Source organism: Saccostrea echinata, unplaced genomic scaffold (genome assembly GCF_033153115.1).
Source record: "Saccostrea echinata isolate AGI-Se365-2 ecotype Australia unplaced genomic scaffold, CSIRO_AGI_Sech_v1 ptg000009l, whole genome shotgun sequence".
Classification (NCBI taxonomy): Eukaryota; Metazoa; Mollusca; class Bivalvia; order Ostreida; family Ostreidae; genus Saccostrea; species Saccostrea echinata.
The window spans coordinates 26,181,932-26,209,447 of NW_026889758.1; the positions used below are offsets into that span (position 1 = coordinate 26,181,932).

General features: G+C 34.0%; 1 protein-coding gene across 1 annotated transcript in view; it reads right to left on the reverse strand.

The window, feature by feature from the left end:
* Positions 1–821: 821 nt before the first annotated feature.
* Positions 822–27,516, reverse strand: part of LOC133182112 (uncharacterized) — a 28,180-nt gene continuing 1,485 nt past the window's right edge. Inside the window, exons 2-19 of the mRNA XM_061316839.1 lie at positions 24,208–24,303; positions 23,863–23,973; positions 22,931–23,221; positions 22,703–22,847; positions 21,024–21,231; positions 19,549–20,381; positions 19,312–19,429; positions 18,985–19,167; positions 18,782–18,818; positions 9,161–9,478; positions 8,620–8,762; positions 7,405–7,609; positions 7,055–7,174; positions 6,226–6,380; positions 4,003–4,140; positions 3,664–3,778; positions 3,451–3,544; positions 822–1,256 (exon numbers count right to left, since the gene is read on the reverse strand). Coding sequence (XP_061172823.1) covers positions 1,118–1,256; positions 3,451–3,544; positions 3,664–3,778; positions 4,003–4,140; positions 6,226–6,380; positions 7,055–7,174; positions 7,405–7,609; positions 8,620–8,762; positions 9,161–9,478; positions 18,782–18,818; positions 18,985–19,167; positions 19,312–19,429; positions 19,549–20,381; positions 21,024–21,231; positions 22,703–22,847; positions 22,931–23,141 — 3,162 coding nt within the window. The 5' untranslated portion in view covers positions 23,142–23,221; positions 23,863–23,973; positions 24,208–24,303 and the 3' untranslated portion in view covers positions 822–1,117. The remainder of the gene's footprint in view (positions 1,257–3,450; positions 3,545–3,663; positions 3,779–4,002; positions 4,141–6,225; positions 6,381–7,054; positions 7,175–7,404; positions 7,610–8,619; positions 8,763–9,160; positions 9,479–18,781; positions 18,819–18,984; positions 19,168–19,311; positions 19,430–19,548; positions 20,382–21,023; positions 21,232–22,702; positions 22,848–22,930; positions 23,222–23,862; positions 23,974–24,207; positions 24,304–27,516) is intronic.

Here is a 27,516-nt window from a genome sequence, read left to right on the forward strand (position 1 = left end):
AGTTACCATTGTCTCCAGTCTCAAAAAATGAATGTCGGTAGACCAAGAATTTTAATACAATCTTCAAAATAAACTACCAGAACATAACTCTCACCTTTGCATGCTCAAAATCGGCAATGTTTACGAATTCACACTAAAAATAAAAGTCGTGTGACTTTGATATGAACAATAATAACGATTCGGTATTTTTGGCACTTACATTTTCACCCATTAAGTAACATTTATTAATGTAAATTAATGCATATGAACAAACGCACCTAATTCTACACTTGTGCATAGAAAGATCAGTGTTATATTTATTTATTTACAAGTAATCGACAAACAACTCTCAAAATTAAAAGCATGCATGAATACGTTTGAAAAAAGTTGCGTGTATATGATCAAAGATATTTGCGTCTTTGCCATGAATTGCATCTCATTGAAAGTTAAATGTGCAATTGTTATTACAAAGGAAGCCTCGGTGTATAAATTACAGGTATATATCGAGAATGTTTGATTTCTTTCAGATAATGTAAACGCAACAGAAATTGGAAATTCTTGCCCCTAAAGTTTTTCATCTGGGTCTTTAAGCTTCGTTAATGTAAATAAAATAGTCACTTATTGCACATGAATCTACACCCTTAAAAGTTAACAGTTTAAACATAAAATGTGATAAAAGGGAAATGTTCCCAGAACACTTCAATCCAATATTGTTATTTCTGGAGATTAAAAATGTACAATAACACTGTTTCTGCAAAGTTATTAAATGTATTAAGTATGTAAAACATATATAAACATTATGTAACTTTAACAATTAATTTTGACACTCTCGGTGTAAAGTGTGTTAAGAAAATATCTTTCACAACATATGTAATAAATACCTGTATAAGTAGATAGAACTTGATGACATTTTAAAAGAAATCAGTTACATTGTACAACACTAAAGCATTTTGATTCCAAAATAAGATCTTTAAAATTAAATTAAACTTTTTTTCTTCCTTAAGAAAATGTTAAAAATGATTATATCTAATATACATAAATTGACAAATGAAACAATGTTAGATTATAACATAATAAAAATATTGGTGTTTTTGTGTCGCGTCTTGTCTAATAGCCAGCCAATCGATTCCCATGACCATTACTGTTTTTGCGAGTAATAGTAGAAATCATCAGAGGGAACGGTGTTGAAGGTTTTTCCAATTTCTGCTGTTATGTCATTGAAAGATGGCCGCTGTTTTGCTTTCCTCTGCCAGCACTGTTTCATCAAGTTGTAGTAGCTAAGAAAAGAACATTTCTGAATTCATTGCTGTCGTTATATGGGTTGAAAAATCTCTTACTTATGTACCATTACATGAATATCACCATGTACAATTGTAACTCTAATGAGAAGAGTGCATAAGTACTGTTTGAAAAACAAGAGGCCCAAGGGCCTTAACGGTCACCTGAGCATAAAACAACACTGTAAAGGATCCACAGAAGTATAAAACAAAATTAACTGATAGACGAAGCTATGTTGCCCAATAATTTCAAAAATGTGGCAAAAATGCCCTTGCTTATTTTAAAGTATAAGACCCGAGTGATCACCTTGGGATCATACTTGGTTTTCCGAAGTCTTATAGGGATGATATTGAATGCAAAACATGAAAATGCAATGGACACTTGCCTATTGTGTAAGGTATTCAAAATATACAGATATGTTTTTGTCACTTTCCTAGTGCTACAAATTAGTTCACACAGACTTTGGTATACAACATGGCTATTTGCCACTAGTAACTAATTACAATAAGTCACCCTGGCTCTCGGTGATTCTTTGTTCACTTTGAAAAAGTATAAAACAATTTTATTGAGTTTCTTGTCAACCATGACTCTACCAATGACAATAACTCATCTGCTGTCAAACAGATCGATCACCACTGTGTAAACATACTGTGTACAATTACAAGTTTTGCTAATATGTAAATAATCTTTATCTTTTATATTTCTTTCCAGGCAAGAATCTGACTACGAGCATGCTTTGCTCATTTAAATCAAACATTCCTTTTTATTTTGTTTCTATGTACATAACATTCTTTATGCATTCTCATTTAATCAAATAACCTGTTAATTAAATTATATACAAGGATTTCTTGATTAACAACATCTAGCAAAGGGGAGTAACTCTCATTTGCTTCGCTTATTACAATTGTGTACTCTGTTAGCTTCCTAGATACCAAGGAGGAAAGAAAAGGCACATTTACTTATAATTATATTTAATACATTAACATTGACATTGCATTTGGTTTGTTTGCTTAGTAGTCAGGGGCAGAGGAGAATATTTTCAAAGAATTAATGCATTCTGGTAATTGATCAATAGAGCCCCACCCAAGCACAAGAACCCCTGACCCAAGGGCCATGAAATTCACAATTTTGGAAGAACTAGCACCCTTTCTCATCATAACTATGTATTTAGTTTTCTTAATACCAATGGGCAGAGGAGAAGATTTTCAAAGCATTAATTTATTTTCAATATATGATATATAAGGCCCCCCCCCCCATGCGACCCCCTGACCCAGGGGCCATAATTTCACCATTTTGGAAGAGGCACTCTTCCTCATCATAACTATGTACTTAGTTCATCGGCTTAATAAACAGGAGCAGATGGAAAAAAAAATTCAAAGAATAAACGCATTTTCACTATATATTCAATAGAGCCCCGTCCTAACACCAAAAACCCTGACCCAGGGGCCATGAAATTCACAATTTTGGAAAAGGAACTCTCCCTCATCATAACTATGTACTTAATTAATCGGCTTAATACCCAGGAGCAGAGGAGAAGATTTTCAAAGAATTAATGCATTTTCACTGTATAATAATCATTAGAGCCCCGCCCTAACACCAGAATTCCTGACCCAGGGGCCATGAAATTCACAATTTTGGAAGAGGCACTCTTTTTCATCATAACTATGTACTCACTTCATCAGCTTAATACCCAGGAGCAGATCTAGAGGAGAAGATTTTAAAAGAATTAATGCATTTTCACTATATAATCATTAGAGCCCCGCCCTAGCGCCAGAACCCTGATGCTTGGGTCATGAATTTCAAAATTTTGGTAGAGGGCACAATGCTTATTACAATCATGTCAACAGTTTGACTGCTTGATAAGGAGTAAAAATGATTTTTAAAGATTCCATTAATTTTGATTGTTTTAGCCCCATCCCATAGGGCACAGGGGGGCAGGGGCCATGAATTTCTCATTTTTACTCCCGTTTACCCATAGATGCTATACCAAAATTGGTTGAGTGGTTCCAGAGAAGAAGCTTAAAATGTTCAAAAGTTTACGACCAATTGAGGACGAACGACAATTTTTTTTAAGAACAGACTGTTCAAAAGATTAAAATAATCATACATGTATGAGATTAAAAGGTCTCAATAATTAATAAGTTGAATATACTTCAAAAAGTATAATTATAATGGACTAAAAGAGACTCTTACAAGTCATTGGCAAATTCAGGGCGACTCATTCTATTTCCATTTCTTAGATGCATCTGAACATCCCTGCTTCTTACGCCGGGGTATGGAACATCACCTATAATATTTTGTTTGAAAGATTTCAACAAAGGCATTTTTTGCTTTTTCTGAAGAATTAAATACACAAATAGAATTTACGATTTTTATTTCATTTTACATGTACAATGTATTACTTACCAAAGCTGAAGATTTCCCACAAAACGACACCAAATGACCACACATCGCTTTTGGGTGTTGCATATTTCATGGATACCAGACACTCTGGAGCAGCCCACTTAATAGGTATACGCTCCTACAAAAGGAGAAAATAGGTATATACGGTCACACAAACATAAAATCTCTCATGAATAGTCGCTTCAAAACCACACTGATATATAATTTTAATATGGTTATGTTTGGGCATTGAATGTGTTGTGAGAAAGAGAGAATATGTTTTCAGATTTTATTTCAGTTTTGGTGAACTGACATATTGACGTTAAAAAATAATTTTGTATGCACGATTATAATTTTACACACTTTGTCATCTTTTACATCACCATCATCATCTTTGTGATCGTCCTTTGATGTCTGTTGCTGCGGACAAAATCCGTATAATTTGGGCTCCAGTTCACTGGTCAAAAGCACATTCCTGGCGGCAAGTCTTCTATGAACCAACTTAAAAAAAATCATTAATGAAGTCAACCTATAAAAAATCAGCTGGACTTTAAAGGTATTCTTATATGATTCTACTACTGACCACAGACTTCCTCATATGGAGGTGTAAATTGATAATTAAATCATTGTACCCATCAATGTATAATGGGTAACGCTTCACCTAATTAAAAGCCCTAGCTGTCCTACCAGGAAATTAAATTTTTAATCATTCAATAAAGAAACATGCAACAAACGGGTTGTTACTCAGTTGCCCTGGGCGCGCAAAGCTCGCCCTCATCAAGCCCTGTAGTAAACCTTAATGCCACAATTGATGGCAACTTTCCCCTGAAGTTTTTTTTTCTTTGTTTTTATTCTTTGTGCATTTTGAGTTGTTTTTTTCCTTCTAAATTTGCAATTATTTTAAAAAACAATTAGAGTTTGAACAAATTAAGGTATATACGCGGTGTGCTTTCCCTTTGCACAAAATTTCAGATTCTTCTTCAGATCTTGATTCAGACAGTGATGAACAGAGTAAAATTATGGATAATTTCATCCAACATACTTCTCTAAATTGTATGTAACGACTTTTCAGAGAAAACTCCATTCTCATTAAATTCACAGACACAAAATAAGGAAAACACTGTGTCAGAAGTCAACCGAAAACGTCGTGTTCAGGGGTGTATATGTAACACGACGTGAAAAATCGTGAAGTTAATGACTTTTGGGGAAGAAGTGATTTTTTTTTAGATGAAAATCAGATTGTGATATCAAATAAAAATCGTCTGTGTGTGTGGAGAACTCAGGGTGAAGGGTATCGTCCAGAATGAGTCGGTCTACATGGCCGCAGTGTTAAGATGAACGCTGTGTTTTTGGGTGAGTGACATATTCAGGAGAGGTAAAATAATTCAAATAACTGAATATATTAACTCTGTTAGCAAGTATACAATTGATGAACACCTTCATTTTTGAAATATGACCAGTTCTTGCAAAAAATTTTGGAAATTCACCATCTGAACTCCAGCATAACAATACCTCCTCTGATGCTTCTCAATTGATAAATACAAATGATTTAGATCGTCTTGACTGGTCAACACAGTGAAAAATGGTTTATTAAAAAATGTCTGAGAAAATTGCAGACAGCAATTTATTATAAATTAAGGATGATTTGATCACTGGAGTTTTGAAAAATTGGTCCTTTGTATCTGTCCCATACGTAAAATAACTTATATCACACAATTCCAAGAAGATTGCTGTAATTTCTGGTTGAGGTCACATCAGTAAATACTGAAATTTGTTTTATTGTTTTCAGGCGCGGATCCAGGATCTTTTTCCAGAGGAGTCCTAAACCAGTCAAAAAATTTCCAATCCAGAAAATTCTTGACAAGGAAGGGAAAAAAGGATTGATTGATTGAATGAATGTTGTTTTATGTCCCGTTCGAGAATTTTTCATTGATATAAAGACGTCACCATAAACCGATGAAGGGCTTCAAATTTAGACCTTTACTCGGCACTTAGGGCCATTGAGCAGTGAGGGTTCTTTATCGTGCCAACGCCTATCGTGACACGGGGTCTCGGTTTTTAAGGTCTTTTCCGAAAGACCCAAAGTGCCGAGAGCTTGGCGCAGGAACAGTTGCGACCTATTTTTTATCGACTTAGGTCAGTCGCGGCCGTGATTCGACCTTCCGACCACGGAGCGAGCGTTCTACAAATAAATAAACAATACTAATAATAAATAAACTCCTTTTTTCGAACATATCAAACCCCCAAAATTTGACAAGCAAAAAAAAGTCCATTCCCACGCGTCAAAAAACTTTTTCGTGATGGTGGTTGGGGGTCCACGTTTTCTAGAGAGGGGGGAGGGGTCCAGAGTCATTTTATTTGCTTTAAATTAGTTTATACTTTTAATAACTGTTAATTCAAGGGGGGTCCGGACACCCCCACCCCGACACCCCTCTGGATCTGTGCATATTGTTTAATGATGGTTTGAAAAGACAAGAAAGTTTGCCTCGAAACAATTACATTAGGGAAAAGTTGCATCGATTTTGACACCTGTACATGTACGTGTTGGTGAAAGAAAAATAACATAGCAAAGATCTAAAATTATACTTTTCTGTTTTCAAAGTGAAGCATTCCTTTCGAAATCCCATAAACAATTCGACAAAGCTGTTCTGAAGTTTCTTCATTGGCTCTAGATTTTTGCTCTTGCAGCCATGTATTAAGTTGACCTAATTCGCAGTATTCAAGTACCATGTATGGACCAACTGTGAAGAAATAGAGGGTTCTGTAAATTAATTTCACTGATAAACTTCATTAATAAAAGATTGTTTTTGACTTAGTCTATAAAATCATATGCAAATTCTGTGGACTGTTTTGTTTTTTTTTTTTCAGTTAAGATATCAGATGGATTACTTGCAATACTTTTGATGAAAATTAAAGTCTCCACAGCAGTTGAAGACTTCTCCATTCAAATATCTAAATCCCTAATACATGGGTTACAAACTGCACTTAACAGTGTAAGCGTGATCAACATAGAACATGAAATAAACACCCTAGCAATATCCCGATAATCATCTTCTAAACTTCATAATGTAAACTCAATGTACATTATATATTTACGTGCTTGCATGAACCAAAGGAAATCTTTATTAAAGGATTCTATGAGAAAAACCAGACAACGTAGAGAAGAGAGACAGTTACATAAAAAGTACCGTCTTGCTTATGGACCAAGTAATGTTCATACCCTATTTTCTGTAGACATAAAGTAAATAAGTTAATTATTCATTTTCAGAAAATATTTCATACTCTCAAAAGTTATGAATTTAAATTCAAGCCCAAATAATATTTATAATATATAATATTATAATAATAATTATATTACTGCGGATAAAGTCTTTAGGTAATTCAAGGAAGAAAATCACTTTAAAAAAATTCTTACGGGCCATGTCATCAAAAACGGCTCCATAAAAGCGTAAAATATTGGAATGTTCTCCAACTTTGGTAGCATAGAAATTAATCTTGGCGCGCATGCTTATCTCCTGTTCCTCAGTGTAACCATCTGCAGAAGAAAAGGACAATAGGACTGATTTATGCGTCAGGGATTCTTATGTCTTTATCTTGGAACATTGATAAACTGACTTTCAATGCAATTTTTAATTTAAAACGATACAGTTATAAATAAATATAAAAATTATGAATAAAAACGAATTTAAAAATAAGATGTTATTTGATAAAGAAGATTCCTTTTATGGATAAGATATACATTTGCAAGCTTTCATAATTGCTTACTCTTCAGCACTTTGGCCACATACTTATCCCCTCGGGACGTGCTATTTTGAGGATGATATCTGATTTTATAAATATCCGCAAACCGTCCGCTTGTGAGTAGGGTTTCCAAAATAACAGAACTGTGTGGGATTATATAATCGTCCGAAGTGCTGATTTCCTTTCCTCCGTACAAGTAAATGTCATCCTGGTCTTCATAAGACATATTCTAAAATGTTATTACACGAATCAATGATTATCTACCCTGTATAATAAAAGACATTTGTAAGTATTTACATGTGCCTTCAAAGATGTAGAATGTAGATCGTTTAATTTTTAATTTTGTGAACAGAATAAATCTAAGACACATGTTTGAATATTTTTGGATTTATATTTTCATGATATTTCATGAAATATTGATCAAAAGAACATCTAATCAGTTTTAACAAGAGTTTACATTACAGGAACTCCATGGTGAATCAGTGTTTGCCTTTTAATACTGAAGTTTGTTAAATCGATTACTGTAACTATAATAATTGTAATTTGCAGATAAACAAATTTGAACCTTTACTATGTAATGAACAATCACACAAGTTTCATATTTTCTGGTCAAGTGGTTATTAAGAGGGAAAATTTTAATCGATGTCATTAAATTTTAACCATTCTCAAATATCTCCATTTGAAAGGTGTGGTCATTCGTTTGAACACTTAAATTCCCATCAAGGATGTATGGCAATTTTGGCTGAAATTGCGCTAAAATTCTTGAGAAAAAATCGAAAATGTGAAAAATATACAGACAGACGGGTGCCGAACAAAATGTGACCAGATACATATAGCTCACGAGCTTTCAGCTCATATAAGTGATGAATTATATTAAGGAAGCTCTTAACACTGCTCACTGAAGAGTGCTTATTACATGGCAGTTTTATGAATTACTGTGATCTGCCTTTTGATGACATAATTTGAAATAAACTGAAATATTCTTAACATTATATTAGTCTAAGATAACGTAATTGAATACATAATTTGCATGTATTTTCCCAATGTAAGTCAACAGTGACGTCTTTACATTAACTTCTGCATTGTCTTTAAACATTTTTCCTGGAGAAGTATGGTACATGTAGGTACCTTATGTTGAAAATGACCAACATAAACTATATAAGTACATCTTTATATCAAACAATTTTTACAAAGTTCAAAAAGCATTTTTGCTTTGTGTTTAGATTTTTTTTAACTTACAAAATGTGAAGCTGAAAAGCGATTTTGTATCCTCTCTCTGACCACTGTGACTCTCCTTTGTATGTTCTGTTTAGCCACTGTTAATCTGCCTGTCCTCCACATAATCACACCAACAACAATGATTCCAAGTAAGAGAATCATCACTGAAAATAATCTTCACATAATGAAAGAACTTCTATGAGAGTGGAATACAGTAAATCACCAAATATTCACAACTCCTCTCTATCGCGAGAAATTTATTTGGTATTAATAAAAAACTTAATTTTTCAGAAAATCTGGTTATTGTTGTACATTGTGTATAAAACCTTTCAAAATGTTCGCAGAAATAAAATTTTTTCGCGAGACGTCTCCCTCGCATAATTACTCCAAAACCAAATTCATGCGAATGAAAAAGTGATTTACAGTACATGTATTGAAGTTTATAGATATAGGACGTACGTCAATTTGACATGCGCATGTTAACTGTTCAGTGAAATAACTTCCCATGGTGATATTACATTTAAATTGATTCAATAGAAAATATACTCTTTTTTCAGTTTACCAATTGAAATTCCTGCGATTCCTCCAGCAGTCAAAGCAGCAGGTGATTCGGTTGTTTTGAATGATAAATAAACTGGATCACTTTTTTGAGCTGCATATGCCGTGACGAAGGATAAGTTATAGACTGTTTCAGCATCCAGTCCCGTGAGATCAAAATAATCAGCGTCCTTATCAACCAGACGAGTATAAGTTTTTCCATCTTTTGATACAACAAGGACAAGAATTCTGGTCCTCTCATAACAGCTAGGCGTGACTGTCCACCTCAGACGAACACCGTTGTCGTATGTTTTCTCAATGTGGAGATTTGTCGGTCCAGAATCTAAAATTTGTCATAAGTTTATCACTCAAATATTTTAAAATTATATCCGAAATGCGTGAAATGTTTTCTTTAAATCAGTTATTAATGTCATAGTGAAAATAATTCTTAATCGAAATTTTGGGGCACGGTTTTTTTTATTTAGAACATTTTACATAAGTTTCGTATTAATCGTTTTACGAAGTTACTTTAAGATATTTTGTTCCTTTGTTGAAATTCACTTAACTAAAAGGGTGTAATATTTTTGGAGATGAAAAATATAAATGCAAGTACATGCATTTATAATCTGGAACATACAATGTAAAATAAGCGGCAAAAGGGCTTTAACGGTCACCTGAGCATAATGCAAATTTAACTGTAAATTATCCATAGAAGTATAAAATAAAACAACTGATAAACGGATCTATATGAAGCTATTGCCCAAAAGAAAGAGAAATAGGATGATCAGGTCAGGAATCTGCAATTTTTTTATCTAGTACTCATTAACAAATCTTAAAGTGGATGTATTACTTGTCTGACTCCGATTTGTCACTTTGACAATGCAGACTATTAAAATAAAACAATATTGCTTGAGCCTCTCATGGTCTTTTAGGAACATTTAATGTACAAAGATAAGGTATTTCTGTCTCATTTTTATTTATCTATTATTTACAACTTTACCTGACCATGAAAAACTATAAAAGTACTTTTTGTTTTATATATAAAAATTCTTGAAAAATTCTCGTATTCAATTGAACTTTCAGTTAATTATCATAGATGAATAGCAAAGGGGGATAATATTTCCTACTTTTGTGAAGTTTACCACAGAACAAAACAAACTGTTCAACCCTACTGTTTCAAAAACCATTAACCAAAAAACTCCCCTGAGTACTCTTAGTCCTCTTTCTTAAGACTTTTTTGAGTGGAAGTTGATAAACGTTTTCGTCTTTTTTCCCGTGATATGCACTCATAATTTGCTCGCCACTAGCCAAAAGGAACATAACCGAAATTGAATCCTTACAATATAGGGATACGTTAAGAGCTTGTCTCAGAGAAAATCAAGCCAATTTGTCCCACAGGCATTTTTCAGTTAAATCGTAGATATTTTGCATACGTAACATACTAGGCAAAAGAATTCCAAATACAAAATACTTTGTTGATTTCTGAAGGTATGGGGTCTTACGAAGCGCCACCTATTTTTTGCTGTCACACCTCATATTTGATCTTCATTTGATCTTAAAAATTCAATTTTAAACCCCTATTTATGAAAATTACCACATTTCAAAATAGGAGTGGAAAATCTGAGCTGACAATGAATTTTCATTTTTTTGCCCACCCCCATATGGGTAACCTTCGATGTGGACTTTCGAAAAATGGCCAAGTTAGCAAATTTTGCTTACCGGTAAATCTAAAATAATTTTTTTTCCTAAGATATGTAACTATTTTCAATATCCCTATTTTTATCTTAAAACCTTCATCGTAGGTTTAGAAAATATTAAAATATCCATATCCTTGTGAAAATGTTAAGTAAATATGCATTTCGTAGAATGCATAATTATGTTTTAGTTCATTTATTACGGTACAGTGTAGGTCTAATTGCAGATCTTGATATTTTAGTATTCAAAAAGATATATATCGGATGGTCGACACAGACTATCACAAAATAACCTCATCTTTCTTTTTTTAATCATAACATTGATATTTACGTTTCTAAAATTTCTAATATGCACAGCACAATATTAAAAGCCAGATTTTTTGGAAAGGGGGGGGGGGTACTCGATTAACTTTATGGACCTTACACCTTGATGAATACATATATTGTTAATTTGCTGTTTACCTGGCTGGGTGTGTTTTTTTTTTTCTTTTAAAGGAGGTGGTATAATGATTTTACTTTTTACCTGCTCTTACAGTTATTTTGTGTCTTGTTCTAAGCTAGTTGAATTTCTTACACTCAGCTACATGTAACTGTAGCACCCCTTTCAGCCTTACTTGTAGCTTTGCTCGAGTTGTAAGAAGTTCAGGATGATATATTTTGTCCAGCATATTCAAAAAATAAATAAATGAATTTAAAAAATACAAATCCGCTGAGGAACGAATGGATAGTTTTAGTCTGATGTCAGTAAACTTATATATGCTACTCAAGTATCCTGTATAAACGACTTTCACATTTACGAAATTTAATTCCCTTTGCGCGGTCAATCGTGACCAACTTGATGAGACAAATTCTAAGAAAAATCTTGTGTATATGTTCATTATGTTTTCTTTCATAGCCTTTTCTATAACAATACAGGAACTGTACACCATACTAGGAAAGGGTTTGAAGATTTGAAATATTTACAGGTAGAAAATGAGCGTTACGCCGACAAAGAGAGATAAGTCTCAAGAATGTGAAAGTTGTCCGTAATATACAATTCATGTAGCAGGGGTCGATTCTGATATTTCTACTTTTGTGAACAGCGCAACAATTGCTAATATACACTGGTGTATTTCTTACACTGATATATGTATGTATACACTGATGTTTATATGTATATTCATCAGAAATGTTTGAAAGTACGAGATTTACAAAGCAAAACAGGAGGCTGCCATTTTAACAGGAGAGCTACAAAGGGGGAGCAACCCTTCCAAGTATTGTCTCATATTACAAGTTTATATATATATATCACTTGCATCTAATTCGCATATGAATTAGATGGTTTTATCGAAGATAGTGCAATATTCAGTTATCTCCCTTGGTTCAATGTCTTAGTGCATCAATGTACATATCGGTTATCCCCCCTGCTGCATATTTGTGAAGTGGCACTGCCTCCGCATCTTCCTTTCTGAAGATTCCAGAATCATGTAAGGTCGGCATAAATTTTCAGAGTGTATTGTTTGTTAAATTTGTGTGATTTTGTAAAAAAAAAATTCTTGTCTGTTTTTTATGTCATCGTTGCACAATACTTTCTTTTGATTTTGTCAATATTGTAAGAGCGGTTTATCACTTTTTAATACCTAGACGATCTGAGATTTCTTACAAGCTCGGCCAGGCGCCGTCCATCGATAGCGTGGGTAGCCATTTAAAAAAAAAGTCAATAGATTTGGATGTTATTGATAGACGATATTAATTTTATTTTTCTTTTTAATGCACAGGATTATAATACGTTAAGCAATCTACTATATATTACTTCTTGTATTTGAGTATGCCACCGGTTCGGAATACAAAGAGGTCATCGAGGGCAAAACCGAAGCGCAATGCAACGGCGACTGCTCCACCCCCCAACCGCGCATGCACCCAGCCCTGGTTCGGATACTCCAAGAACGATGAGTCTGTCTCAAGTCTCCAAGGGGCACAGAAGTTTTCAGGGATGTGTCAAGTCGATCCAACTCCAACGCCAGCCAGTAGCTCCGAGCAAACCATGGCAGGAACCCAGTCAAGTGACTCGGATTTGCCCACACCAACACCCTCCATCAACAATATTGGTATGCATGTTGTTCAAGCTACAAGGCAAAAAATTATCGAGGGCCAATATGTTGACCTAGTTTCTCTCTTGCCACCCAAGCCTGGGGGGTATGAGAAAAAAACTTGTAATAAACAATCTAGGGGAAATTATCACTAAAGACTCAACACCCAAACGTATTGAGTCCATAGAAAAATGGACTGATGTTATGCTGATTTTTGCAGCAATCTACCTTCAAGCACACCCTGCTAAAACCATTGATCTTATCAAGTACATTCAAACTGTTTGGACTACAAACCAAAGTCTCAAGCAAGCCCAATCGGGGAAATGCTATGACTTCAATTTCAAAGGATCTTGTAGCAAATTCCCTTGCTCTTACGATCACTTATGTTTACGCTGTAATGGTCACCATGCTATGATGCACTGTCCAGGGGTTCACACTCAACAAGCAAATGTATCCTCAGCTCCCGATAATTTTCGTTCCCCAGGTAGATTCCAGATTTCACAATCAAATTCAACCCCCTATTTCAGAGGTCAGCAAAACTATCGTTCATTCAGCTATAAGGGTCCCAACGCTACAAATCAAAGGCCAAGATACCGCTTACAAAACCAACAACATTTGGGATCTAGGCAAAACACCAATTAAAACTTCAGTACTAAAAAGTATTTAGATCAATATCCCAATAGCCATGTTGCAAATAAATTACATTTGGGGTTTACTCAGGGATTTCGGCTACATTACTTTGGACCTAGGTTAAATATACAATCAAATAATCTGATTTCTGCATATGAGCACCACCAGGAAGTTAGGGATAAAATTGATAAAAAAATTGATTTGGGAAGGATTGGAGGGCCATACAATCAGTTGCCCATGTGTAATCTTCGTATTTCCCCAATAGGAGTTGTTCCAAAGGGGGATAATTCAGGTTGGCGACTCAAAACACACCTATCCTTCCCTACTGACTACAGTGTCAACGCATTTATTGACTCCAGTGAAACTGCAGTTCAGTATACTTCATTTGATAAAGTTGTCCAAATGACTGCTAGGTTTGGTAAGGGAGCATTTATAGCAAAATGTGACATAAAATCAGCATTCAGACTTTTGCCCATATATCCTGGGGATTTTGATCTCTTGGGTTTTAAATTTGACAATAGGTTCTATATTGATAAATGCTTACCCATAGGTTGTTCCATATCCTGCAAAGTTTTTGAGGAGTTTGCCACATTTTTAAATTGGTTAACAATAAATCAGTCTGGCTTTGACTCTGTGGATCATTATCTCGACGATTTTATCTTTGCGGCCCTTGATGAGCATCGCTGCAAGCAAATTATGTCAACATTCCAAAATATGTGTGGTCAACTTGGGGTACTCTTAGCAGATTAAAAAACTGTAGGGCCTACTTGTTTGACATTTCTGGGTTTAGAGATAGACACAAATAACATGGTAGTAAAAATTCCAGGCCCAAAATCCCTTGAACGTCAGGTACTCATTCAAGACATCCTGTCTAAGAAGAAAACTATTCTAAAACATTTACAATCATTGTTAGGAAAACTTAATTTCTTCACTAGGGCTATCCTCCCCGGTCGTGCCTTTGTTAGGCGTCTATGCGATGCTACAATAGGGGTAACAAACCTTACTACCATATTAGCATAACAAAAGCCATGAGAGAGGATCTATCCATATGGTTAAATTTCTTAGAAGACTTCAATGGTCAAGTTTACTTTTTAGACCAGGAATGGACATCTGATGATGTACTACAATTATTTACAGATAGTTCAGAGGCATCACATTTAGGTTGTGGGGCATATTTTCAAGGTGAATGGTGCTATCTGGGTTGGTCCTCCTTTTTACAGGATACATTAGGTGATATGACATTTTTAGAGCCGGTGCCCGTAGTATTGGCACTCTATTTGAGGGCTAATAAGCTTGCAAATAAAAAGATCATACTTCATATAGATAATCAAGCCCTTGTAGCGATATTAAATAAACAATACTCAAAGTCAAAGTTGGTTATGTCCTTGGTTCGTCCATTTGTTTTTAAATGCATACAATGTAGCATCTTATTCCGCGCAGTGTTTATTCCAACAAAATTAAATATCATTGCTGATGCCAACAGTGGGACAGACTTCAACGGGCAGCGCCAGAGGCAGATCCAGTTCCACTGCCAGTGCCTTCTTCCTTCACAACTCTCATCTCCAGTTTGAATTTAACAAGTTATTAGATGCTTCAGTTTTACAGAATACACGCAGGACCCGCAATGCAGGTCTCCAGGCATATTTTGTAGTAAAAACCAGCTCGATCAAGCCTGGCCACCAAACCTAACTTTAATTCCACTACACGTTCATACATCGCGGTATTATCATATCAATGCAAATCGCAGGGTCTTCATGACCCCACGAGGAAAGCATACTGTAGATAGCAGGCTACCAATAACAAAAGACATCTTAACAAAAATATTCCAGGTGTTGCCTTGTATTTGTAGAAATGCTTATGAGTCAGCTTTGTTTTCAGCAGCATTTTCATTAGCTTTTCACGGGCTGTTTAGAGTAGGCGAGTTAGTCATCCACCCAAGTTTACCAGAAAGGGTTATTCAAAGGGATGATGTTAAATTAGACAGAGCAGAGGGCTCAATAAACATAACCATAACATATTCCAAGACTGATCAGATGGGCAAGGGGACAGTACTCACATTTCTAGGGTGGGGGACATGACATGCCCATTTCGTCACATGGATGTTTTTCTTAGTCTCCGTCCCAGGTCCACTTTTCTGCCACTTCGATTCATCTCCATTGACTAGATACCAATTTACCGCTATTTTGTCAAAAACAATTAAACACCTTAACTTACCAAGCAAGTACAAAACGCATTCCTTTCGAATTGGAGCAAGTACAGAGTTCGCCCTTAAAGGGTTTTCATCTGATGTCTTCAAAAGTCTGGTAGATGGAGATCTAGCTCTTACAAATCATATATTCGTATACCAAAGTTTTAATTTTTCATAGATCATTTATATTGTAGGTACCAAAATCATTTGGTTGGTGGGCTCCTCAATCAAAAAGTGGGCACAAACAGAAGCTATACTTAGACCTGGTGGTTGCAGTTTGAATCTTAATAGGGTAAATATATCATTATGGTGGCAGGGCTACTATGGTCTACATGTAACACTCATGCAAGTTATTAACAAATTAAAATACTTGGAATAGATTTGGTTCACAACCGAGTGCCATCCTTCTACACTGTGGTGGAAACGATTTAGGCCGTACTTCTATAAGAAAGTTAAGGATACAAACAAAAAAAGTTGCAAAATTTATAAAAATAAATTTTCCTGGAGCTAGGTTAATTTGGTCTTGTATTTTGCCACGAATAACATGGCGGTATTCCCATTATAGTGAAAAAATGGAGAATGCTCGTCGACGCCTTAATTCCTTTGCAAGCATTTTAGTTAAGTCTGAAGGGGGGGGGGGGCTGTCATTTCATACCCTGATATTACAGCGACACCCAAAATGTTAAACAGTGATGGGGTCCATCTATCCAAATTAGGTAATTAAACACATTGCAAGGGGGTCTGGAATCTATAATGGGTCGCAACATTGCATACTTTCCCGAGTAGTTGGTACGGACACGGCTTAATAATACCCTAGCGCCGCTCTACCCCCACTTTTGGTGGCGGAGTTCCCTACCATCATTGCCATTGCTTGCACTTATGGTAGGAAACTTGTGGCGATTATGAGCGGCACTGTCAGATTTGATGATGAAATGTACAAGTCCTTGACCTCTGCACCTCCCAGGGTCAAGGTCATGAGTTGCTTGACCTCTGCAACCTTTGATATTATTTTGAACTGTGAATGTGGAAATATGTTTTTGTAACTTGGCCGATGTTTTGTAAATAAGTTGTGTACTGAAAATGTGAACATTTGATGTTGAATATGCTTTTGATGTTGCTTTCGTTGTTTGTGGGGCCAGCCCTTTGACATGTTGGCGGCCCGTCGATTTTGTTTGTATATACAGCCGTGCCCATAAACGCCATATTAAAGAATTCCTATTTTCTTTCTTTATTCATTGCACTGTTCTGAGATGTATATATATATATATATATATATATATATATATATATATATATATATATATATATATATATATATATATTGAAAATTTACAAAATTCTGTGTATTTCACCAATATATATTTATAACTTCTACGTATTTTCCAAGCCTGAAGTTTTAAAGTGTAACTAAATTAAGGCTTCTCTGAATAATAAAAGCAATTTTTGAACAAAATATTCTGTATCTTGAAAGAGAAACATCTGAAATTTTCCCGAACAATTATCTATCTTCTATGAGCAAAGTTTAGGTGGTCACAATAACTACACCAGTTCAATAATAAAAAAAAATTCCAAATTAACGTTTAATGCTGTTTTTCATTTAAATATAGATTTACTGATGAAAAGTTCAGACCCCCCCCCCCCCCCCCCGCTGAATACTTTATCGATTTTACTTGGTTTTCTCTGAGACAAGCTCTTCATACAAATATAAATGATATGGCGTTGCTGTTCTTGATAAGAGTTTTTCTTTAAGTATATACATGTATGCATTAAATAGCATTTGATCCCCGACCTTAGCCAATTCTATACCACGAGATCATAATTTGAAAACAGTTGAATCCCCATTCCCCTATTTATATTTTTTTTCTTGTTAATTTCCCATATTACCATGGATAGCTTTGAGTGATTCTTGCATGGCAGTAGGAACCGGGGGGGTGGGACACGCCTCCCCCCCCCCCCCCAATAATTTTGCCAATAGATAGATTACTATAGAAAACATAGCTTCTATATGCTTGTGCCCCCTCAATAAAAACGTCTGATGACCTTTTTCTTCTTCTTCTTCTTTTTTTTTTTTTTTTTTGCTTGTCAAGGAATTTTTGATAGTTGATATTGCCCCAAACTGAAAAATGTATAGCTGTGCCCCCCCCCCCCCAAAAAAAAACTGAAATTGCTTCCTACGGGCCTGTCTTGAGAAATTTATCCTATCCTAATTTTTACCTTTTTCCCCTTGGAGGGGGCACGGTCCTTCGTTTAAATTAATTACTTTCTCAGAGCCTACTGGCTCTTTGGTTCGTAACATAAAGCCTGCCAGGGTAATTTTTGAAGTAGTATGATCAGTTTGACTTTGGTGCAGACTTGGGACCTCCTTAAGTACTACTTATGCCTTTTGCCCTAACATAAATCGAACTAGGCGAGAGCGTAGCTAAGTGAAACTCTTTAAACTTAAAAATCGAAATATTGTTTTTATTGACATACGTGTATTTATTTTATTTATTTTGGGATAAAAAGATTATCGTTAAAAAACTATGTCCAAAAATAAATTAAGGATATCTAGAATACAATCGAGAATTTTTCACTCATATGGAGACACCACCACTTGCCGGTGGAGAGCTACAAATTTTGACCTATACTCGGCACTCAGGGCCATTGAGCAGTGAGGGATCTCTTTCGTGCCAGCACCTACTGCGACATGGGACCTCGGTTTATACGGTCTCATCCGAAGGACCGGTATGTTGGTTTGTTAAAATTATAAGATAGCCTCCTCGTAACATATTATAACATTAACACATTGGTGTCAATGAATAAGAGGAAATGTATCATATATTGTTTTAAAAATAGACAGAGTAAATTTCCTATTATTGCAGTAAAATATCTAAGCATTCACTTGTCCATTTCTAAGCAAAGACCCTATAGGATTTGATTTATTAAAGTACGAAATATTTTTTCATTAAATAATTTGTTTGATATCTGTACACAAGGAAAAGAAAAGAAATTAAAAAAAAATGGCCATGCAAAATAACACGATCTGTCGACATGTAATAATAGTTTCTTTCAAAAATAAAACTTACATTCATCAATCCCATCCAAAGATTCAAGGTTCGATATCTGAAATTATATATACATGTATGCATACCTAAACAAAAAATTAAGTAAAAGCCACATTTCAATATTTAATTGATATTAAAATAAATTTCATGAGCTCTAGAAAAACTTAAATTATTTGTTAATGAATTCTTTTTAACAGAGCAAATTGCAAAATGTACAGATGTACCATTTTCATAAAAGTTGTGGATTCCATGGCTCTATTATACACAATTAGATTCAATTTGATCGATTCATTTCGAAAGGATTCTTTTGGGACCACCATCCAACAGTTGTCTATGTCCAGGTAATGGCTGTAGTAGAAATTGTCTCCCATAGGTATCTGATATCCCTCAGTGAATCTCAGGGTTGTCTATTAGGTATTAAAATTGTTCTTTATTTCACCTGGTTTGTTTGTATATGTATTACATAAAAAACGAAAACTTGCTAAAAAAAACTATTCTGCACTTAAGTTATATCATATAAAACGCAATCCATGAAATATGTGAAATCTTACGTTTGTTTTGTTTCCAGGCATAGAACCAGATTTGAAAAGGTCTCCAGTTTGATTAGACGAAAATGTCCAGTCAATTTTGTGTATTCCACTATTTTTATCTTGAGTATTTACGAGTAAGCTACAAATATATATATATATATATATATATATATATATATATATATATATATATATATATATATATTCAGTTGCATCACGAAATCTGAAATGGGACAAGAAATATTAGCTTCAACCTACCGACTTGTAAAGGAAAATGTAGAATTCTTCAGATTTGGTATGAATAAAACATCATTATGTATTAGAGGAGATGGTGGGGTTTCATCGAAGTAAACATGCATTAGGTCATATTTTTGATTTCCCATTACGTCAGTGGCTTTGATCCAGACGTTTAAGGTGTCTCCATCACGCCTAGGAATATTGAAAGTTACAGTTTCAGTTAGATCATTAATGGGTCGCCAGCTTACTGGTTCCTGACTTCCTTGATTTGCATTACCAAAATCGTATTCAAATTTGATAATTCCATGAATATTGCTTATTGGCTTTAATGTTCTGTTGCCATCATTGTCGTCTAATTTAGGAAGAACACGTTTTTGAAACTTTTTATCGTGATCGTAATGTTTATAATCAGTCACAGGAATCAACAATTTTTTGTCTTCATGTAATACGTTTCTAAAGTGTCCTTTCCAGGATATCGATATATCATTCTTCAAATTATTTTGCCATTGAAAATTTGTCTCTTCCACAGCACTTGTTGAAATCATTGGAAAAGCATCGTCTTTCGTGATTGAAGACGTGTTGTCGAACAAGACAAGGGTCCGTGCATATTCAGAGTTATTAGCTCTGTCTACGATGTTCAATATATAGGAGTACATCCCAGGCTGTTTGGGGGTATAAGCAAAGGTTCTTTCTGATTTGTCGAATGTGATTGTCTTCGTAGGACTCCAAGGATCTGGTTCTGTCAAATTTGGGTTCACATTCTGGTTTGGTTGCAGTAGGAATTCCTGTATAGTGTATTTTCCAATTCCAGAAAGTACATCGGCCCAGCCATCCCATGAGAATTGAATTGGGTTCTTAAATATCCAGGGAAAAAAATTAAATTTTTTTTTGCTTATGCACATGTACAGCATACGCCAGTTCAATATAAGAATCAGTATTGTAGTGTTGTCTTGTGTTAATTATGCTTTTGATGATAAAATAAACTAATTAGTTCATTTTGTTCGGGTAAATACACGTAAAATGTTTTTACCATATACTGACTACAGCTATTAATAAAGACTTGAAAAGCATATGTTAACCTGCCTCTTCAACTTTACACCCCCATATATATATATATATATATATATATATATATATATATATATATATATATATAGCACTTAGTCTTTAAAAAAACAACAACACTGTATACATGTACATCATACATCGACAGTATACCAGACTGACCGGACGTGTCTCGCGGTGGTCCGGTTACATTTCATATTTATTAAGTTTCTACATCAAAATTCAAATGTAAAATTGTAAATAATTAGGGTTTTTAATATATATAAACAGTAAGAATGTTGATTTTGTATTTATGTGTAACTAAGCAATGTTGTGAAAATGAAACCGGTAGAGTTTATTTCGGTGTTGTGATTATATATATATATATATATATATATATATATATATATATATATATATATATATATATATATATATATATATATACTTACCTTAGTGATATCTTCGTTTACAGTGAAAGCTTTTGAGGAACATACATGTATAGTATCCAAGATACAGTGATATGGTTTTCTAAAGTCGAAGCGATACATCATTGATTTGCTAGAATTGCTGCCCATAAAAGGGTCTTTAAATGAGGTAGTTGAGGATGTCTTCAATTTTCGATATCCCCCACTTTGGGCAATAACTGTTAATGTTAAACTACAAAATGGTGAAACATAAAGATTACTTAATATGTTGAAACTTGAACTGTAATTTTGATTTCTATAGGGAGTTTTATAAAGTATGTTTTAATGTGAATGGGTTGAGGCGTGAATGACACTGGTTGTTAATTCATTTTGAGATGTAACATACAGGGTGTTTCATAATATATGTTACATTTTTAAATCTAATTATTTTTCTTACCTATCATATTTCTATTACAAACTATATATCATTTTTTACATCAAATCCTGCATTTTTATTCCATGTGAAAAAGTCAAGGAAATCATGGTAATACAATGATTAATTGTGACATAAACGCCGATGACATAATTTGAATATTTTTTCAAAATGGACTTAACTTATCAACATATTGCTGAATTGTAAAGCTGTTGTTTTTTTTCAATACATGTCGCCAATATTCATTCAGAAGTTGATTAAGGAAATATTTCAAAAGAATGGAAGCTCTTTAGGATGCTTATCAGAAGGGTAGACAAGGTTAAAGGACAGGGACGGGTAATATGCGATAAATAACACAATAACTCCAGAAAGCCTAAGGACTTCAAGAGCCGGAGATTTAATTGGTGAAGTGGAGACTCTTAGATAGTTTAGCAAACTCCTGAGAAAACTGTCAGACGGATGTTTTCAGAAATTTATGCTGTTAATATCAGCATTTCCATCATATATTGAACTTTGAAATATGATATGAAGTTATCAGCGTACAAATTTTCAATACTGCAAAACCCCAAGAAAAGAGTTTGCTCTCTGCATTCGCCAATCTCAATCTTTGGGCTTTTTTCGGGGGGGGGGGGGTTTTAGGAACAGGGTCTACAATACTAGACAAAAGATACTGAATGAGCTCAAAAGAAACAAACCTTCAAATGAGGAGTGTCTAAGCAAAAATGTGTGACAAGGTTATACAAATTTCGAGAAGCAACTTTCATTTGTAGGTAAAATAGTGGAGGTCATTACGAACATGTAACGTGGACTTTTGACGTTTTGAAATTCAACGTTACAAAAATGACGTAATTTAGAAATTTCACTAATTTTCATTAATGTTTGAGATTTCGTCCAGTTTTTAATATTTTAGTTGGTAATTGTACATAATGAATCTTATGGATATATGCATCAAGTTGATAAAAACACTTGTGTGTATCTTTTTCTTGTGTTTGTTAAATAGAAGATTCAAAATGTAACATATATTATGAAACACCCTGTATTACAGAGAAGGTAATTGTTGATACAAAATATTCTGATTTTTTAAATAAAAACAGTGTAATTTTTAAGTGAAGTAAATTTTAAAAGTCGGAAAAGACGCATTAACCACTCTTATTCTTGACGACTACATAAATCAGACTGAATACGGTTTACCCTAAGCAACAGACAAATCGTCAAATTTTAACGATATCAAACTCATTGTTTGCAGTAAATACCTAACATTATGTAAAGTCATATTAAAGTACGAATATACTTATCGCCATCCTCCAGAAGTCTGTCAAAGTTAAAGTGTGTAACGTTGCAGGTATATACGGATGTGTTTGGATTTAAGGATCCTGGCTGATTAGGACATGGATAAGTCGTGCTATTTAAGCTGACAAATGCTTTGCTTGATGAGTCTGAAAAGATTGGTGTAATTTAAAACACATTTCAACATTCAAATGCATTAGAAACACCATTACAAAGAAATTTTAAAACGTACTTCTAGCCACTTTAGTAAGATCTAACTGCAGCCATCCACCGACGATTCCAAACTTAAACTCCTCTACATACTCCGGCTGGGATGTTATATCGGGTGGAGTGTAAATTGCCATGAAGTCGGCATTGATATAATTGTAGTCTTTCTGGCTCAGCCAAAGCATGTCGACTTCCGTAGAATTAGGCTCAGAAGAGTCCGTCATAAATCGATACATCTCGCGTTTTTTTCCGGTTCTCTCAATATTGGCAAGAAACGCTGAACATTTGGTTATTATTGCTGTATTATCAGCGTCAACTGTAATTTAGAATATGGACATTTATGTTATGTTAATATGCATACTTTGAAATAATCGTATATAATCCAAAAAGCAACGTTTTTTTTATTCTTTTTATTCTTTAAAGAGACTGTCACACATAGGAATATCAAAGCATATCGTATACGATTCAAGAAGTAACCTGACTACTAAACCCTTCCATTGTTGTTTCCATTTTGTTACCTTAATTGACTTTGTAATTAAGGAAGTAATAACACGTTTAATATTGAAGTGTGAGTTTTGAACTGAACATGCCTGAAACATATGGCAATGCATTCGCCAAACTATAAAATCCTTTCATTTCACTGTTCAAATAGTAAATTTTGAAGTAACTTGAAGTGTTGTGTATTATTGCGAAAAGTACAATAAAATTTCCCCTCCTAAAAAACGTTTTAAAAAACTTTTTTCCTCTTAATTTTCATGTTTATGCTTCGAATAAATAAAGCTAATGAAGTGATGTGCTCATAAATTCATCAAACAATGATAAAAACTTAGTTATTACGAACTACAGGTAACTCTGTCAGAGAGAGAGAGAGAGAGAAACTTCTATCAGTAGTATGAACAGCTGCATTTCTGAATAAATTATCATAAAAGATTGTTGAATAGACACTGTGAAACTCACATGATTTACATCTTTGGAGTCCATTTTGTCCTGTAAAGCCTGCTGTGCAATTACAATTTTCTAAATTACTGCATTCTCCAGGGAAGCAGGGATCATGGTGGGCACATAGTGCTGCAGTTATTAGATAAGATATGATTGTATTATAAACATAAATAATACAATTCCCAACCTTAAATTAATTTTAAATGTTAAACCTTAAATAATTCGCGAAAACACATAACACATGGAGTAATCATGCAGTAGCCTGAACATAATATCTGGTATAGAATGAATATTAGCTCGAAAGTACATCTGTTAAATAAAAACAATTCTTTTGAAAAAATATGCATAATGTATTGCACATACGGGTTTCACAAATATTTCCTTTGTATGTTTCTCTGCAGGAACACGTGTTGGGTGCTACACAAGTTCCACCGTTCTTACATAATGGATGACAGACAGCTGAAATGAAACGTTTTAATTAAGTTAAATGAGGCAAGGAAAAGAGTCATTCTCTGTAAGAATCAAAGAATTTAGAAAAAAAGTTGGGAAATGGTACCTCACAGATTTGGCTGATATTTTGCATGTAATGTAGAAACACCGTGTATAGAGCATATTTGGGGTCAATTATTAAATTTGAGTACCGGTTGTCATGGTAACCAAACCACCATTTTAAGGCCAAAAATACGGAGCGGCCTACTGAAATTATACCAACTTCATCTTAAATTTCTATTTTCTACATATTTTTTACAGGATTAATTGTTGCCTACTCTGATGGACTATTTGTTGGAGTAACTACTACAGATAATGAAATGATTCAGTAGTAGGTCATGAAAGAGTGGTCTTTCAGTGAAAAGTGTCAATTTTTTAAATTCGGAAAAATGCAGATTTTAGGCTTTTTATAAACATAGTAGCAAGAAAACGCGGGCAATCCATAACAAATAATAACAATCATTTAAAAGTACATTCTTTACTCAACAAAATAAAAAATTTCTATAGAGAGGTATTATTTCTTAAGATAAAATTAAAAAAAAAAAGATCGCTATGGAGAATTTGGATTATTTTGTAGATTCAACATTTGGCTCCTTTTTTGTATGATCTTCTTTCTGCCAGGTATCTTTCTTCATCACAGCCTTATTATCCCACTCAACTTGTAGCTTTGAAGTCCATGTAACTGATGTAAGCTTGCTTTTAGACACTTTTATTGCAATGATGCAGTATGTGTCATATAGAGGAATTTCAATAGGACTGCAATCCATTTTGACGCTTATACACATTACATGTACATGTATATTTCTCAGACACAGTAAGGCCTGAACAAACATTTAACTACGGGTTATACAAAATGCTACACAAAATGGGTTAAAAATAACTGAAAATATCCAAAAAAGATAGAAAATACTCTTCTGAGTCATGTTCTGCTCTCTACTTTCACTTTCATTTTCTTCGATTTTTAACAAAAGATTTCCGAAAAGGGATATAACTCTCGACAAAAATGTGTATAAATTTAGAGATTTTTACAAACTTTACAATCAATTTTTTTCTAAAATTAAATAATACCGGACCTCTCCAATTTTTTTAATATGTTCTTCATAATTGTTAAGGGTAAAATTTAGAGCATCAAAATATTCCACTAGTGCCTGCGTTTTTTGTGCATACTGTTATGTTCCATCCCCTTTTAAAGCATTCTTAAAATATTATTTGGCACTTATTTGAAAGTCCAAGATTTAATTTGCAACTTTCTTGTATAAAAAATACAAAATACAAATTATTTTAGGAAACAAATTTATAATGGTCACCTATTTTAATTAAATATACATTAATGGGGTGAAATTACATTTATTGGTATTTTCCACCAATGTACCAAAATACGTGACCTGTTGCCATGGAAACAAGACCAATTGATCATTTCCAATAACATTTTTGTAAAATGGGCTTATAATGTAATTATTTCACCAAGTTTCAACAAAATCAGTGGCAGTCAATTTCTAGCCCATTTTGATGCTTACAGAGAATGACTCTTAATAACTGTATAATTATGTTTAACATTGCCCCCTATTGTGCTCCCGCTACTATTATGGTCCTAAAAAGGGACCATATTTTGAACAATCATGAATCTAATATAAGTGGGGATATTTGTGTATTATGTTTACTGATTGCTGCTCTTGCTCAAAGGATTTCGCCAGCTTCCCCTACACTGTGTCATATATTGTAGGACCCTAAATACCTAGTGGTCCCACACTAGCCTCAAAGGCCATGAATTTAACCTTAAGAAAGTAAAACGAGGATTTTTGCATATTAATCTTTAGGTATTAATTTTCACTATATTATAATTTCACATAACTTTTCGAGCCAAGGTTTAAAAATTGACTATCAATATATTCATTAGGGTAGTTGAGAAGACAACGTGACGGAAAATTTGACAAAAGTAGAATTTTTGCATTACGAATGCAAATTTTGTTCAATTCTTCGAAGTATTAGGTTTCAGAAAATTACAGGTTCATGATCAGAACCTGAAGAATCTACTTTTATGGACAAAAATATAAATAAAAATAATATTTGTCTGGCCCAACACGAGAATATTGCTTCAGTTCTTCCTCTTTATTGTACGCATGTGCAGAAAAGTTGAGGAAGTTACCATGATGTCAATTCCATAAATATGTATGTCGGATGACCGATGATTTTGATACATGTACAAACTTCGAATTCAAAAAAGATGATCAGAACTTATTCCTCACTTATGCTTGCTCCAATCTTGTTTACACGGCTAGCTTTTAAAAAAAAAAAGCTGAGAGTAAGCCACTGGAATACAGAAAGTTTCTTTCATGTTTTGTGAAAATATATGATTTTAAAAGTCATTGTAATCTAAGTTAAATTCGCCTAATCGTTTTCTTATTTGCAACATAATGCTGTTCATAATAATTAATTAAGCATAGAATAAAATTTAGTTAGACTGCATCGTGATCATTATGATGAACTCCAATTAATTTCTCTTGGGTGAGGACATCAGAGAAAGTTCGTCTCAGAGACGAACAAAGCCACTAAGATCCCAATCGTTGAGCGTTGACAAATGAATGCATTTTCATTTTTACTGTAAAAATTTTAGGATGATATAGATTGTGATGCATTAAGGGAAGGTAGACTTTCGGTTAGATTGTTTTAATTATTATTAATAAAAGTTTTCAATCGGGGGGGGGGGGGGGTGCGCATACTGCATGTATATTTAAATCAATTTCTAAGTTTAGGCATCCATTTTAGTGTTGTTCCGAAAAAAAATAATTGCTTCTAAAATAAATTAATGAAAACCATGGTAATTTAAACTGGAAATTCAAAATATTTTTATACATGCAGTACGTATACACTAAAATGTAACTGATGATGTCTACCATCAAAGCAAAACTAGATTGACTTACTGGATTCCATCTCTCTCATTTGGGGGGGGGGCTGTCTATAAATCCGCGCAGGTTTTATACACGTGAACTCTCAACTATTGCAGTTGTACCGTGGTCAATTTCTCACCTGTGGGCGCGGTTCACGCGCAAGCGGCACTAACACGTCTATCCTTATTGTTTATAAAAATTTTCTGTCTGACAGCGGTCTTCTCATGTTTTCATAACTTTCATCATTAAAGTGAAAAGAGATTTTTTTTCTCTCACTGTTTTAGGACCTTTGTGG